This window comes from Oncorhynchus masou, unplaced genomic scaffold, assembly GCF_036934945.1.
Source record: "Oncorhynchus masou masou isolate Uvic2021 unplaced genomic scaffold, UVic_Omas_1.1 unplaced_scaffold_7284, whole genome shotgun sequence".
Taxonomy (NCBI): domain Eukaryota; kingdom Metazoa; phylum Chordata; class Actinopteri; order Salmoniformes; family Salmonidae; genus Oncorhynchus; species Oncorhynchus masou.
Window position 1 is genome coordinate 57 of NW_027013736.1, and position 15292 is coordinate 15348.

Genomic DNA, 15292 nt, shown 5'->3' on the forward strand with positions numbered 1-15292 from the left:
GTGTGTGCACATGACATGATGAATAGCAGGACATATCTGACATCACATCTAGGAAGGTTTTGACGTGTGTTGAGGCTGTAGAAGACATGTCTAGGAGGGATATGACGTGTGTTGAGGCTGTAGAAGACATGTCTAGGAGGGATATGACGTGTGTTGAGGCTGTAGAAGACATGTCTAGGAGGGATATGACGTCTGTTGTTTTAAGTCTGTAGGAGACTGTTAGAGTTGAATTAGAGGACAGGAAATGGAGTGGTCTGGTAGAGTTGAATTACAGGACAGGAAATGGAGTGGTCTGGTAGAGTTGAATTACAGGACAGGAAATGGAGTGGTCTGGTAGAGTTGAATTACAGGACAGGAAGTGGAGTGGTCAGGTAGAGTTGAATTACAGGACAGGAAATGGAGTGGTCAGGTAGAGTTGAATTACAGGACATGAAATGGAGTGGTCTGGTAGAGTTGAATATGGAGTGGTCAGGTAGAGTTGAATTACAGGACAGGAAGTGGAGTGGTCTGGTAGAGTTGAATTACAGGACAGGAAGTGGAGTGGTCAGGTAGAGTTGAATTACAGGACAGGAAATGGAGTGGTCAGGTAGAGTTGAATTACAGGACAGGAAATGGAGTGGTCTGGTAGAGTTGAATTACAGGACAGGAAGTGGAGTGTTCTGGTAGAGTTGAATTACAGGACAGGAAGTGGAGTGGTCAGGTCGAGTTGAATTACAGGACAGGAAATGTTTTGGAAGGGTGTTTGGTGTATGTGGAAGAGTTTAGAAAATATATTAATTGACTTGTGGTGCAACACGTGTATAAAACACTAACTCTCCCCCTCACCCCCCACCCCCCAGGAGGCCCAGGTGTTACTTGCCAGGTACAGGGGTGTGATGTGTACCGTCCTGGAGGACAGCCGATTGGCTAGATTACAGCTGGAGGGCGGAGCCATCCTGTCCCGCCTCCGTAAAGAGGAAACCAGTGTCAGCCTCAGCATCGACTACAGGTAATGATTCGGTCGTTAACGCTGCGATATGGAACCTTTCTGGGCGACCCGACGAGATTCACATAGCAATATGAGTTATAGATCTGTCATTCTCATTGAAAGTCTAAGACGTGCTATATCTGTTCTATGTGCTCTATTCCTGTGCTTCTCGTTCTTAAGTTTATTATTTTGTGTCTTTTACTGTCTGTTTTGTTCACCAGCTTCAAAACAGCTGAAAATACTATTTTTTTTGGTTATTGAAAATATATTCCACTGTGGTTTAGATGGTACAATGACTCTCTACACTAGACTTGTTTGTTTTGTCACATAAACTGAAATTAGGGGGAACTATTAGGATTTTATCAACCAGGAAATGGAGGGGTGATTTCTGCACATTGCACCTTTATACATACACTTGTATCCACAGCAACTTGACACATGAATACAGCCCAGCACCATTCTCCAACCAACGCCCTCTCCTCTATGTTCTCCCTCATCCCCTCAGTCCAACCTCTCCTCTCCTCTCCTCTCCTCCATTCCTCTTCTCTCCTCTCCTCCATTCCCCTCTCTCCTCTCCTCCATTCCCCTCTCTCCTCCTCCATTTCCCCTCTCTCCTCTCCTCCATTTCCCCTCTCTCCTCTCCTCCATTTCCCCTCTCCTCTCCTCCATTCCTCTTCTCTCCTCTCCTCCATTTCCCCTCTCTCCTCTCCTCCAGTTTGTGGTATAAGTGGTCCAATACATCTCCATCTGGATCCAGGGGTTGTTCACTGGGACAGACAACTGCTGAGGAATGTTCTAGTGCCCGCTCCAATTCATTGATATATATATGTTGAAGAGGGTGGGGATCAAGCTGCATCTCTGTCGAGTGCCCTTGTCAATTCATTGGTATATATATATATATATATATATATATATATATATATATATATATATATATATATATATGTTGAAGAGGGTGGGGCTCAAGCTGCATCCCTGTCTTGTGCCCTCGTCAATTCATTGATATATATATATATATGTTGAAGAGGGTGGGGCTCAAGCTGCATCCCTGTCTCACCCCACGCCCCTGTGGGAAGAAATGTGTGTGCTTTTTTTTGGCCTATTTTAACCGCACACTTGTTGTTTGTCTACATGGATTTTATAATGTCATGTGTTTTTCCCCCCAACACCACTTTCTATCAATTTGTATAGAAGACCCTCATGTCAAATTGAGTTGAAGACTTTTTTGAAATCAACAAAGCATGAGAAGACTTAGCCTTTGGTTTGTTTGTTTATCAATTAGGCTGTGCAGGGTGAATACGTGGTCTGTCGTACGGTAATTTGGTAAAGAGCCAATTTGAAGTGTGCTCAGTGCATTGTTTTCACTGAGGAAATGTAGGAGTCTGCTGTTACTGATAATGCAGAGGATTTTCCCAAGGTTACTGTTGACGCATATCGCTCTCGCTCTCTGTGTGTCTCTCTCGCTCTCTCTCTCTGTGTCTCTCTCTCCACTCTTGTCTCTAATCTAAGGTGTCTTGTCTTTATTAGAGCTCTAGTGAATATTGTTCTGTTGTATAAATGTCTCCTGTTTTCTTAACTTGTTGTAACTCCCATCCCGTGAACGGGATTGTTGTCATCATCTGACACTAATTAGCATAACGCAACAGACATAAATATTACTAGAAAATATTCCTATTCATGAAAATCACAAGTGAAATATATTGAAACACAGCTTAGCCTTTTGTTAATCCTTTTCCCCAAAATATTATCTTTGTAGGCGAAATAGCTCCGCTTGTTCTTCACGCTTGGCTGAGAAATCGACCGGAGATTTAGAGTCACGCACAACTCCGAAAAATATTCCAAATCAGCTCCATAATATCGACAGAAACATGGCAAACGTTGTTTATAATCAATCCTCAAGGTGTTTTTCAAATATCTATTCGATAATATATCCACCGGGACTATTGTTTTTTCAGTAGGAGAGATTGTAATAATGGCTACCTCTGTATTTTACGCAAGAATCACTCTGAGAGCCATCAGGTGACCACTTGCGCAATGTAGCCACTTGCGCAGGCTTTCGCCTGCAACATCAGTTCTGTTATACTCACAGACAATATCTTTACAGTTTTGGAAACTTTAGAGTGTTTTCTATCCTAAGCTGTCAATTATATGCATATTCTCGTATCTTGTCCTGACAAAATATCCTGTTTACTTTGGGAACGTTATTTTTCCAAAAATGAAAATACTGCTCCCTAGTCACAACAGGTTAATGTCTCTTGTTGTCTTAATGTCTCCTGTTGTCTTAATGTCTCCTGTTGTCTTAATGTCTCCTGTTGTCTTCATGTCTCCTGTTGTCTTAATGTCTCCTGTTGTCTTAATGTCTCCTGTTGTCTTAATGTCTCCTGTTGTCTTAATGTCTCCTGTGTGTCTTAATGTCTCCTGTTGTCTTAATGTCTCCTGTTGTCTTAATGTCTCCTGTTATGTCTTCATGTCTCCTGTTGTCCTTCCTGTGACTAACCCCTCTCCTGATCCCTCTCTGTCACCCCAGGCTCTGCCCCCTCCCCCCATTGCTCAGGAATGACCTCCCTACCTGCTCCTGACTAGGAGGGTATTTCCAACCTACCTAAAATGGGGGGGTGGAATGTTTCCCTTCTCGTTCCTAACTTCTGGGCTTTGCAGATAAATGTCTTTTGTTGTCTTAATGTCTCCTGTTGTCTTAATGTCTGGCCTGAGTCTTAAAATCTCCTGTTGTCTGTGTGTCCTGTTGTCTTAGTGGGTCTGTCTTAATGTCTCCTGTGTGTCTTCCCGCATCCTGTGGGTGTCTTCATGTCTCCTGTTGTCTTAAGTCTCCTGTTGTCTTCATGTCTCCTGTTATGTCTTCATGAAAATCTCAAATGTAATGAAATAAATATCTCCTGGTCTTCATGTCTCCTGTTGTCTTCATGTCACTGTCATGTCTCCAGATTTTCTTAATGTCTCCTGTTGTCTTAATGTCTACACTGTTGTATTTGTGTCCTGAGTATTCATGTCTCCTGTGTGTCTTAAGCCTTGTCTTAATGTCTCCTGGTCTTAATGTCTCCTGTTGTCACATGTCTCCTGTTGTCTTCATGTCTAAAATTGTCTTCGTCTTCAAGAACTCCGGATGTTTTTAATGTCTCCTGTTGTCTTAATGTCTCCTGTTTTTCAAAAATAGGCAGTCATTAGGGAACCCAGCCTGTGTTGTTCATCAGCTAGCAGGAAAACCCCCTGCTGTTATGTCAATGTGATTCAGTCTATTACTTCCGCCAACCCCTCTTGATCCCAAATTAACCCCAGGCTCTGCCCTCCCCCCATTGAAACATGGAATGGACTCTCCCTACCTGCTCCTGACTAGAGGGCATTTCCAACTCACTCAAAAATGGGGGGTGGAATGTTTTTCTACATATCTATTCGCTTTGCAGATAAATGCATTTTGATATGTGTATTTTTCCTGTCTGAACCAGTCAGAGAAATGATTGGTCTGTGTGAGTTGTGTCTTTGGGGTCTGTCTTAATTGCCGCAATCCCGTATCCGGGACACCAAGCGGACACCATTGCATAGCAATGTAGTCTCTTATGGTCAATCTTCCAATAAATATATGCCTACTGGCTTAGTCTTTTGTTAACAACACTGTCATCTCAGATTTTCAAAAAATGCTTTTCAAATGACAGAAAGTGTAGGCTATTGATGGCGAGCATAGCATATAAGGAGACATTCAGCAGGCAACATTTCCACAAAAACAAGGGGCATTCAAATAAAATAATTTACCTTTGGAACTTCGGATGTTTTCAATGAGGAGACTCTCAGTTAGAGACAATATCTTTGCAGTTTTGGAAAATCATATTATTTGTTCCAAAGCTGTCCCGTTTTGTTCATCACGTCTACCTTTCAAGAAAAAAATCTTGTCATTAAACGGGAAAAAATTTTATCCAAAAATTAACTCCATAATATCGACAGAAACATGGCAACCTGTTGTCAGATCAAGAAGAGTGTTTTTTGTTATTCGATGGTAAATCAGGGCAGTTGCCTTTCTCAGAGAGAACCAACATGGAGAAGTGGAGATAAAAAGACAACAGAGACACTGAGCGGACCTGGTTCTGGTCTCTGGTCAATCTTCCAATGATAGGGACTACGTCAGGTTCTGCAGACACCTTGGGTCAGCAGAAAGTGAGGGACTGGTTCTGGTTCTTCAGTCATATAAGGAGAATCTTGGAGTCATATTGTTCCTGTAGCTGCAGTAACACCACTCTGTGTGTCAGTGGAGCTGCAGTAACACCACTCTGTGTGTCAGTGGAGCTGCAGTAACACCAATTTCCTGTGTGTCAGTGTGGAGCTGCAGTAACACTCTGTGTGTCAGTGTGGAGTTGCAGTAACACCACTCTGTGTGTCAAGTGTGGAGCTGCAGTAACACCACTCTGTGTGTCAGTATTGAGTTGCAGTAACACCACTCTGTGTGTCAGTTTGGAGCTGCAGTAACACCACTCTGTGTGTCAGTGTGGAGCTACAGTAACACCACCTGTGTGTCAGTGTGGAGCTGCAGTAACACCACTCTGTGTGTCAGTGTGGAGTTGCAGTAACGCCACTCTGTGTGTCAGTGTGGAGCTGCAGTAACGCCACTCTGTGTGTCAGTGTGGACAGCAGTAACACCACTCTGTGTGTCAGTGTGGAGCTGCAGTAACACCACTCTGTGTGTCAGTGTGGAGCTGCAGTAACACCACTCTGTGTGTCAGTGGGAGTTGCAGTAACACCACTCTGTGTGTCAGTGTGGAGCTGCAGTAACACCACTCTGTGTGTCAGTGTGGAGCTGCAGTAACACCACTCTATGTGTCAGTGTGGAGCTGCAGTAACACCACTCTGTGTGTCAGTGTGGAGCTGCAGTAACACCACTCTGTGTGTCAGTGTGGAGCTGCAGTAACACCACTCTGTGTGTCAGTGTGGAGCTGCAGTAACACCACTCTGTGTGTCAGTGTGGAGCTGCAGTAACACCACTCTGTGTGTCAGTGTGGAGCTGCAGTAACACCACTCTGTCAGTATGGAGCTGCAGTAACACCACTCTGTGTGTCAGTGTGGAGCTGCAGTAACACCACTATGTGTGTCAGTGTGGAGCTGCAGTAACACCACTCTGTGAGTCAGTGTGGAGCTGCAGTAACACCACTCTGTGTGTCAGTGTGGAGCTGCAGTAACACACTCTGTGTCAGTGTGGAGCTGCAGTAACACCACTCTGTGTGTCAGTGTGGAGCTGCTAACACCACTCTGTGTGTCAGTGTGGAGCTGCAGTAACACCACTCTGTGTGTCAGTGTGGAGCTGCAGTAACACCACTCTGTGTGTCAGTGTGGAGCTGCAGTAACACCACTCTGTGTGTCAGTGTGGAGCTGCAGTAACACCACTCTGTGTGTCAGTGTGGAGCTGCAGTAACACCACTCTGTGTGTCAGTGTGGAGCTGCAGTAACACCACTCTGTGTGTCAGTGTGGAGCTGCAGTAACACCACTCTGTGTGTCAGTGTGGAGCTGCAGTAACACCACTCTGTGTGTCAGTGTGGAGCTGCAGTAACACCACTGAGCTGTGTGTCAGTGTGGAGCTGCAGTAACACCACTCTGTGTGTCAGTGTGGAGCTGCAGTAACACCACTCTGTGTGTCAGTGTGGAGCTGCAGTAACACCACTCTGTGTGTCAGTGTGGAGCTGCAGTAACACCACTCTGTGTGTCGTGTGGAGCTGCTAACACCACTCTGTGTGTCAGTGTGGAGCTGCAGTAACACCACTCTGTGTGTCAGTGTGGAGCTGCAGTAACACCACTCTGTGTGTCAGTGTGGAGCTGCAGTAACACCACTCTGTGTGTCAGTGTGGAGCTGCAGTAACACCACTCTGTGTGTCAGTGTGGAGCTGCAGTAACACCACTCTGTGTGTCAGTGTGGAGCTGCAGTAACACCACTCTGTGTGTCAGTGTGGAGCTGCAGTAACACCACTCTGTGTGTCAGTGTGGAGCTGCAGTAACACCACTCTGTGTGTCAGTGTGAGCTGCAGTAACACCACTCTGTGTGTCAGTGTGGAGCTGCAGTAACACTCACTCTGTGTGTCAGTGTGGAGCTGCAGTAACACCACTCTGTGTGTCAGTGTGGAGCTGCAGTAACACCACTCTGTGTGTCAGTGTGGAGTGCAGTAACACCACTCTGTGTCAGTGTGGAGCTGCAGTAACACCACTCTGTGTGTCAGTGTGGAGCTGCAGTAACACCACTCTGTGTGTCAGTGTGGAGCTGCAGTGTGTCAGTGTGGAGCTGCAGTAACAACACTCTGTGTGTCAGTGTGGAGCTGCAGTAACACCACTCTGTGTGTCAGTGTGGAGCTGCAGTAACACCTCTCTGAAACACACAGAGATCCAGACTCATTCTAAACCCTTGATCCTTCATCGGCAGACTGACAGAACCCCTCACTGTGGGTGTTTCTGCGCCTTGTTGTTGTTTATGATTTGCACAGTCTTCGTTTGAGGCTGTGAACAACTCCCTCCCACCCTCCCTGGCTCAGCCTATCAGATCCCACAGCCAAACCCCACTGTCTGTCTGTCTGAGTTGTGACAGTTCAGAAAGATGCCTTCTGAACCCCGTCCTTCCCTCTTCCTGGACAAAGCCATAGTGATTGACAGCCTGGTCCAGTCAGCATGCCCAGACATTAGCATGACAGCAGAACCCCTGCCGGGCCAGCCTGTTGCTAGGGGCAGCACCACACTGGTTCCACCGTTGCTGGGGCAACACGACAGCAGAACCTCTGCCGGCCAGCCTGTTGCTAGGGCAGCACCACACTGGTTCTACCGTTGCTGGGGCAACATGACAGCAGAACCCCTGCCGGGCCAGCCTGGGCTGCTAGGGCAGCACCACACTGGTTCTACCGTTGCTGGGGCAACATGACAGTCAAGTCATTCTACACCAATTCAGTCTGACTGGGACGACTGCTGAACCAGAATGACAGTTGGTTTGATTTGATCGTTTTTGTAGGGTGTGTGTCCTGTCTCTGTCAACAGGGGGCAGACATGGTGTGTGTCCTGTCTCTGTCAACAGGGGGCAGACATGGTGTGTGTCCTGTCTCTGTCAGCAGGGGGCAGACATGGTGTGTTGTGTGTGTCCTGTCTCTGTCAGCAGGGGGCAGACATGGTGTGTGTCCTGTCTCTGTCAACAGGGGGCAGACATGGTGTGTGTCCTGTCTCTGTCAGCAGGGGGCAGACATGGTGTGTGTTGTGTGTGTCCTGTCTCTGTCAACAGGGGGCAGACATGGTGTGTGTTGTGTGTGTCCTGTCTCTGTCAACAGGGGGCAGACATGGTGTGTGTTGTGTGTGTCCTGTCTCTGTCAACAGGGGGCAGACATGGTGTGTGTCCTGTCTCTGTCAACAGGGGGCAGACATGGTGTGTGTCCTGTCTATGTCAGCAGGGGGCAGACATGGTGTGTGTCCTGTCTCTGTCAGCAGGGGGCAGACATGGTGTGTGTTGTGTGTGTCCTGTCTCTGTCAACAGGGGGCAGACAGGGTGTGTGTCCTGTCTCTGTCAGCAGGGGGCAGACATGGTGTGTGTCCTGTCTCTGTCAACAGGGGGCAGACAGGGTGTGTGTCCTGTCTCTGTCAACAGGGGGCAGACATGGTGTGTGTCCTGTCTCTGTCAGCAGGGGGCAGACATGGTGTGTGTCCTGTCTCTGTCAGCAGGGGGCAGACATGGTGTGTGTTGTGTGTGTCCTGTCTATGTCAGCAGGGGGCAGACATGGTGTGTGTCCTGTCTCTGTCAACAGGGGGCAGACATGGTGTGTGTCCTCTCTCTGTCAGCAGGGGGCAGACATGGTGTGTGTTGTGTCTCTGTCAGCAGGGGGCAGACATGGTGTGTGTTGTGTCTCTGTCAGCAGGGGGCAGACATGGTGTGTGTTGTGTCTCTGTCAGCAGGGGGCAGACAGGGTGTGTGTCCTGTCTCTGTCAGCAGGGGGCAGACAGGGTGTGTGTCCTGTCTCTGTCAGCAGGGGGCAGACATGGTGTGTGTTGTGTGTGTCCTGTCTCTGTCAGCAGGGGGCAGACATGGTGTGTGTCCTGTCTCTGTCAGCAGGGGGCAGACATGGTGTGTGTCCTGTCTCTGTCAGCAGGGGGCAGACATGGTGTGTGTCCTGTCTCTGTCAGCAGGGGGCAGACATGGTGTGTGTCCTGTCTATGTCAGCAGGGGGCAGACATGGTGTGTGTCCTGTCTCTGTCAGCAGGGGGCAGACATGGTGTGTGTTGTGTGTGTCCTCTCTCTGTCAGCAGGGGGCAGACATGGTGTGTGTCCTGTCTATGTCAGCAGGGGGCAGACAGGGTGTGTGTCCTGTCTCTGTCAGCAGGGGGCAGACAGGGTGTGTGTCCTGTCTCTGTCAACAGGGGGCAGACAGGGTGTGTGTCCTGTCTCTGTCAGCAGGGGGCAGACATGGTGTGTGTCCTGTCTCTGTCAGCAGGGCAGACAGGGTGTGTGTCCCTGTCTCTGTCAGCAGGGGGCAGACAGGTGTGTGTGTCCTGTCTCTGTCAGCAGGGGGCAGACATGGTGTGTGTCCCTGTCTATGTCAACAGGGGGCAGACAGGGTGTGTGTCCTGTCTCTGTCAGCAGGGGGCAGACAGGGTGTGTGTGTGTGTGTGTCCTGTCTCTGTCAACAGGGGGCAGACACTCTAACCACTAGGCTACCCTGCCGCCCCCTCCACTCTAACCACTAGTCTACCTGGCGCCCCTCCACTCTAACCACTAGGCTACCCTGCCGCCCCTCCACTCTAACCACTAGTCTACCTGGCGCCCTCCACTCTAACCACTAGTCTCCCTGCCGCCCTCCCTCTAACCACTAGGCTACCTGCCTCCCCTCCACTCTAACCACTAGGCTACCCTGCCGCCCTCCACTCTAACCACTAGTCTACCTGCCGCCCCTCCCCTCTAACCTCTAGGCTACCCTGCCGCCCCTCCACTCTAACCACTAGGCTACCTGCCGCCCTCCCTCTAACCACTAGTCTACCTGCCGCCCCTCCACTCTAACCACTAGGCTACCTGCCGCCCCTCCACTCTAACCACTAGTCTACCTGCCGCCCCTCCACTCTAACCACTAGCCCCTCCACTCTAGCCACTAGCCGCCCCTCCACTCTAACCACTAGTCTACCTGCCGCCCCTCCACTCTAACCACTAGGCTACCTGCCGCCCCTCCCTCTAACCACTAGTCTACCTGCCGCCCTCCCTCCTAACCACTAGTCTACCTGCCGCCCCCACTCTAACCACTAGTCTACCTGCAGCCCTCCACTCTAACCACTAGTCTACCTGCCGCCCCTCCACCCTCTAACCACTAGTCTACCTGCCGCCCCTCCACTCTAACCACTAGTCTACCTGCCGCCCCTCCACCTGCCGCCCATCCACTCTAACCACTAGGCTACCTGCCGCCCCTCCACTCTAACCACTAGGCTACCTGCCACCCCTCCACTCTAACCACTAGGCTACCTGCCGCCCCTCCACTCTAACCACTAGTCTACCTGCCGCCCCTCCACTCTAACCACTAGTCTACCTGCAGAGTGTGTGACCATCCACTCTAACCACTAGTCTACCTGCCACCCCTCCACTTTAAATGTTTCAGACAAACTAGTCTACATTGCAGAGTGTGTGAGTTGGTCTAACTGTTGTGATGTGAGTTGGTCTAACTGTTGGAGTGTGTTGGTCTAATAGAAACACCCTGTTGTGTGAGTTGGTCTAACTGTTGTATGTTCTACAAAGATGTTTAGTTGGGCTCAATGTTTGTGACAAAGGTTGGTCATCACAATTACACATTGGTCTAACTGTTGTGTGTGTGAGTTTGGTCTAACTGTTGTGTGTGAGTTGGGCTCACTGTTGTGTGTGTGTTGGTCTAACTGTTGTGTGTGAGTTGGGCTAACTGTTGTGTGTGAGTTGGTCTAACTGTTGTGTGTGAGTTGGGCTCACTGTTGTGTGTGAGTTGGGCTCACTGTTGTGTGTGAGTTGGTCTAACTGTTGTGTGTGTGAGTTGGGCTCACTGTTGTGTGTGAGTTGTCTAAGTTGAGTTGGGCTCACTGTTGTGTGTGAGTTGGGCTCACTGTTGTGTGTGTGAGTTGGTCTAACTGTTGTGTGTGAGTTGGTCTAACTGTTGTGTGTGTGAGTTGGTATAACTGTTGTGTGTGTGAGTTGGTCTCACTGTTGTGTGTGTGAGTTGGGCTAACTGTGTGTGTGTGAGTTGGTCTAACTGTTGTGTGTGTGAGTTGGGCTAACTGTTGTGTGTGAGTTGGTCTAACTGTTGTGTGTGTGAGTTGGTCTAACTGTTGTGTGTGTGAGTTGGGCTAACTTTGTGTGTGTGAGTTGGTCTAACTGTTGTGTGTGTGAGTTGGTCTAACTGTTGTGTGTGTGAGTTGGTATAACTGTTGTGTGTGTGAGTTGGTCTAACTGTTGTGTGTGTGTGAGTTGGTCTAACTGTTGTGTGTGTGAGTTGGTCTAACTGTTGTGTGTGTGAGTTGGTCTAACTGTTGTGTGTGTGAGTTGGTCTAACTGTGTTGTGTGTGAGTTGGTCTAACTGTTGTGTGTGTGAGTTGGTCTAACTGTTGTGTGTGTGAGTTGGTCTAACTGTTGTGTGTGAGTTGGTCTAACTGTTTTGTGTGTGAGTTGGTCTCACTGTTGTGTGTGTGTGTGAGTTGGTCTAACTGTTGTGTGTGTGAGTTGGTCTAACACTGTTGTGTGTGTGAGTTGGTATAACTCGGTCTAACTGTTGTGTGTGTGAGTTGGTCTAACTGTTTGTGTGTGAGTTGGTCTAACTGTTGTGTGTGTGAGTTGGTCTAACTGTGTGTGTGTGTGAGTCTAACTATTTGTGTGTGTGAGTTGGTCTAACTGTTGTGTGTGTGAGTTGTATAAGTTGGTCTAACTGTTGTGTGTGTGAGTTGGTCTAACTGTTGTGTGTGTGAGTTGGTCTAACTGTTGTGTGTGAGTTGGTATAAATGTGTGTGAGTTGGTGTGTGAGTTGGTCTAACTGTTGTGTGTGTGTGAGTTGTGTTTTAACTGTTGTGTTGAGTTGGTCTAACTGTTGTGTGTGTGAGTTGGTCTAACTGTTGTGTGTGTGAGTTGGTATAACTGTTGTGTGTGTTGGCAGTATAACTGTTGTGTGTGTGAGTTGGTCTAACTGTTGTGTGTGTGAGTTGGTCTAACTGTTGTGTGTGTGAGTTGGTATAACTGTTTGTGTGTGTGTTGGTCTAACTGTTGTGTGTTGTCGGTTCAACTGTTGTGTGTGTGAGTTGGTCTAACTGTTGTGTGTGTGAGTTGGTCTAACTGTTGTGTGTGTGAGTTGGTCTAACTGTTGTGTGTGTGTGAGTTGGTCTAACTGTTGTGTGTGTGAGTTGGTCTAACTGTTGTGTGTGTGAGTTGGTCTAACTGTTGTGTGTGTGAGTTGGGCTAACTGTTTTGTGTGTGAGTTGGTCTAACTGTTGTGTGTGAGTTGGTCTAACTGTTTTGTGTGTGAGTTGGTCTAACTGTTGTGTGTGTGAGTTGGTCTAACTGTTGTGTGTGTGTGTGTGAGTTGGTCTAACTGTTGTGTGTGAGTTGGTCTAACTGTTGTGTGTGTGAGTTGGTCTAACTGTTGTGTGTGTGAGTTGGTCTAACTGTTGTGTGTGTGAGTGTGAGTTGGTCTAACTGTTGTGTGTGTGTGTGTGTGTGAGTTGGTCTAACTGTTGTGTGTGTGTGTGTGTGTGAGTTGGTCTAACTGTTGTGTGTGAGTTGGTGTTGTGTGTGTGAGTTGGTCTAACTGTTGTGTGTGTGAGTTGGTCTGTCTGTTGTGTGTGTGAGTTGGTTTGACCTGTTGTGTGTGTGTGAGTTGGTCTAACTGTTGTGTGTGAGTTGGTCCAACTGTTGTGTGTGTGAGTTGGTCTAACTGTTGTGTGTGTGAGTTGGTCTAACTGTGTGTGTGTGTGAGTTGGTCTGTCTGTTGTGTGTGTGAGTTGGTATAAATTGCTGTGTGTGTGTGAGTTGGTCTAACTGTTGTGTGTGTGAGTTGGTCCAACTGTGTGTGTGTGAGTTGGTCTGTAGGGGAAACAGAGTATGTGAGTTGGATAACGTAACAATGTACTGTAACACTGGTGACAGTAGAGCTGGCTAGGGGCTGTGATGTCATGTTGTAGTCATCGTGTGTGCTTCAGTCCAGGCTTCCTCACAATGTACTGGTCAGTCAACTGCTGCCGGGAGCCCTGAGTAATGCTTCCTTTACGACACTGTACACGCACGCACGCAACTGTTGTGTGTGTGAGTTGGTCTAACTGTTGTGTGTGTGACACACACGGACACACACACACACACTGGTCTAACACACACACGGTGAGTTGGGCTAACTGTTTTGTGTGTGAGTTGGACTAACACACGTGAGTTGGTCTACACGTTTTGACACACACACACAGGTTGGTCTAACACACAGTGTGTGACACTGGTCTAACTGTTGTGTGTGTGTACTGTTGTGTGTGTGAGTTGGTCTAACTGTTGTGTGTGTGTCATTCCTCACTGTTGTGTGTGTGAGTTGGTATAACTGTTGTGTGTGTCAGTCAATGGTCTAACTGTTGTGTGTGTGAGTTGGTCTAACTGTTGTGTGTGTGAGTTGGTCCACTGTTGTGTGTGTGAGTTGACCACAGTGTGTGTGTGAGTTGGTCTAACTGTGTGTGTGTTGTCTAACTGTTGTGTGTGTTAGGCTAACTGTTGTGTGTGTGAAAGTCTAACTGTTGTGTGTGTGTGTTGTGTGAGTTGGTCTAACTGTTTTGTGTGTGAGTTGGTCTAACTGTTGTGTGTGTGAGTTGGTCTAACTGTTGTGTGTGTGAGTGTGGTCTAACTGTTGTGTGTGTGTGTGAGTTGGTCTAACTGTTGTGTGTGTGAGTTGAAAGTTAGTCTGTGAGTCAACTGTTGTGAGTCTGTGAGTTGGTCTAACTGTGTGTGAGTCTAACTGTTGTGTGTGTGTGTGAGTGTGTGAGTTCTAACTGCTGTGTGTGTGAGTTGGTCAAGAGTGTCTTTGTCTGTTGTGTGTGTGAGTTGGTCTAACTGTTGTGTGTGAGTTGGTCTAACTGTCCTGTGTGAGTCAACTTTGTGTGTGAGTTGGTCTAACTGTTGTGTGTGAGTTGGTCTAACTGTTGTCAAGAGAGTCTTTCTGTTGTCCTGTGAGTCTAACTGTTGTGTGTGTGAGTTGGTCTAGCTGTTGTGTGTGTGAGTCAAGAGAGTTGGTCTGTAGGGGAAACAGAGTAGCTGTCAGGATAACGTGAGGACAATGCAGTGTACTGCAACACTGGACGACAGTAGAGCTGGTGCCAGGGGCTCTGAGTCAAGTCATCGACCCAGGCTTCAGTCCAGGCTTCCCTCACAATGTACTCAGTCAGTCTTTGCTGCGGGAGCCCTGAGCTAATGCTTCTTTCACACACGCGCACGTCACTCTGAGTTTCACACAGCTGAAAGTGTCTTGTTTCTACACACACGGAACACACACACACACACGGACACACACACACACACACACACACACACACACACGGACACACACACGGAGGAACTACTGTACCACACACACACTGTCTGTCACTTAAAACCAGCCATCCCAATCTCTATCTCTCATTCCTCAACTCAATCAACACATCCACCCCATGTCAATCAATTCAACTGGTGATCCAATGAGATGTGCCTGCTCTGTCAGTCCATGTCAGTGATGCCGTAGAGGTTGTGGCTGACTAGTCTAAAGGAGCCTCGGGAATATCTGTCCTGCTCAGAGAGGAAGTCTAAAGGACATGTCTCTTTCCTAGCTGTCGTCTCTGTCCTCTGTGTGTCGTCTCCAGAGATGCCGTAGAGGTCTTTGTGGCTGGTCTGAGTCAAGGACTGACTGTCCTCTGAAAGTCAAGAGAGTCTTTCCTAGCTGTCCCCTCAGTCAGAGTCTTTCCTATGTCCTCTGAGTCAAGAGTTGTGGCTGGTCTAGTCAAGGGAGCCTCTATCTGTCCTGCTGGAAGTTTAAAGGACTGTCTCTCTCTCTCTGTGTGTCCCTCCAGAGATGCCGTAGAGGTTGTGGCTGGTCTAAAGGACTGACTCTCTCTCTGTGTGTCTCTCCAGAGATGCCGTAGAGGTTGTGGCTGGTCTAAAGGAGCCTCTATCTGTCCTGCTGGAAGTCTAAAGGACTGTCTCTCTCTCTGTGTGTCCCTCCAGAGATGCCGTAGAGGTTGTGGCTGGTCTGTATGATCAGGTGGATGAGCTGGTTCACAAGCTGGTGATGCTGTCCAACCAACGCACTCAGGAACTGGACTTTATCATGGAGTTCAAGAGTCTGGAGCAGGGATTCAAGGAGGTGAGAGGG

General features: G+C 48.2%; 1 protein-coding gene across 1 annotated transcript; it reads left to right on the forward strand.

Annotated features, from left to right (window-relative positions):
* Nucleotides 1-839: 839 nt before the first annotated feature.
* On the forward strand, nucleotides 840-15283 carry LOC135537236 (pleckstrin homology domain-containing family G member 4B-like; the record flags this gene model as incomplete). The annotated part of the gene is made up of 2 exons (XM_064963420.1): nucleotides 840-988; nucleotides 15145-15283. Coding segments are annotated over 2 exons (288 nt in total), but the record flags the coding sequence as incomplete, so codon positions are not given.
* Nucleotides 15284-15292: the final 9 nt, after the last annotated feature.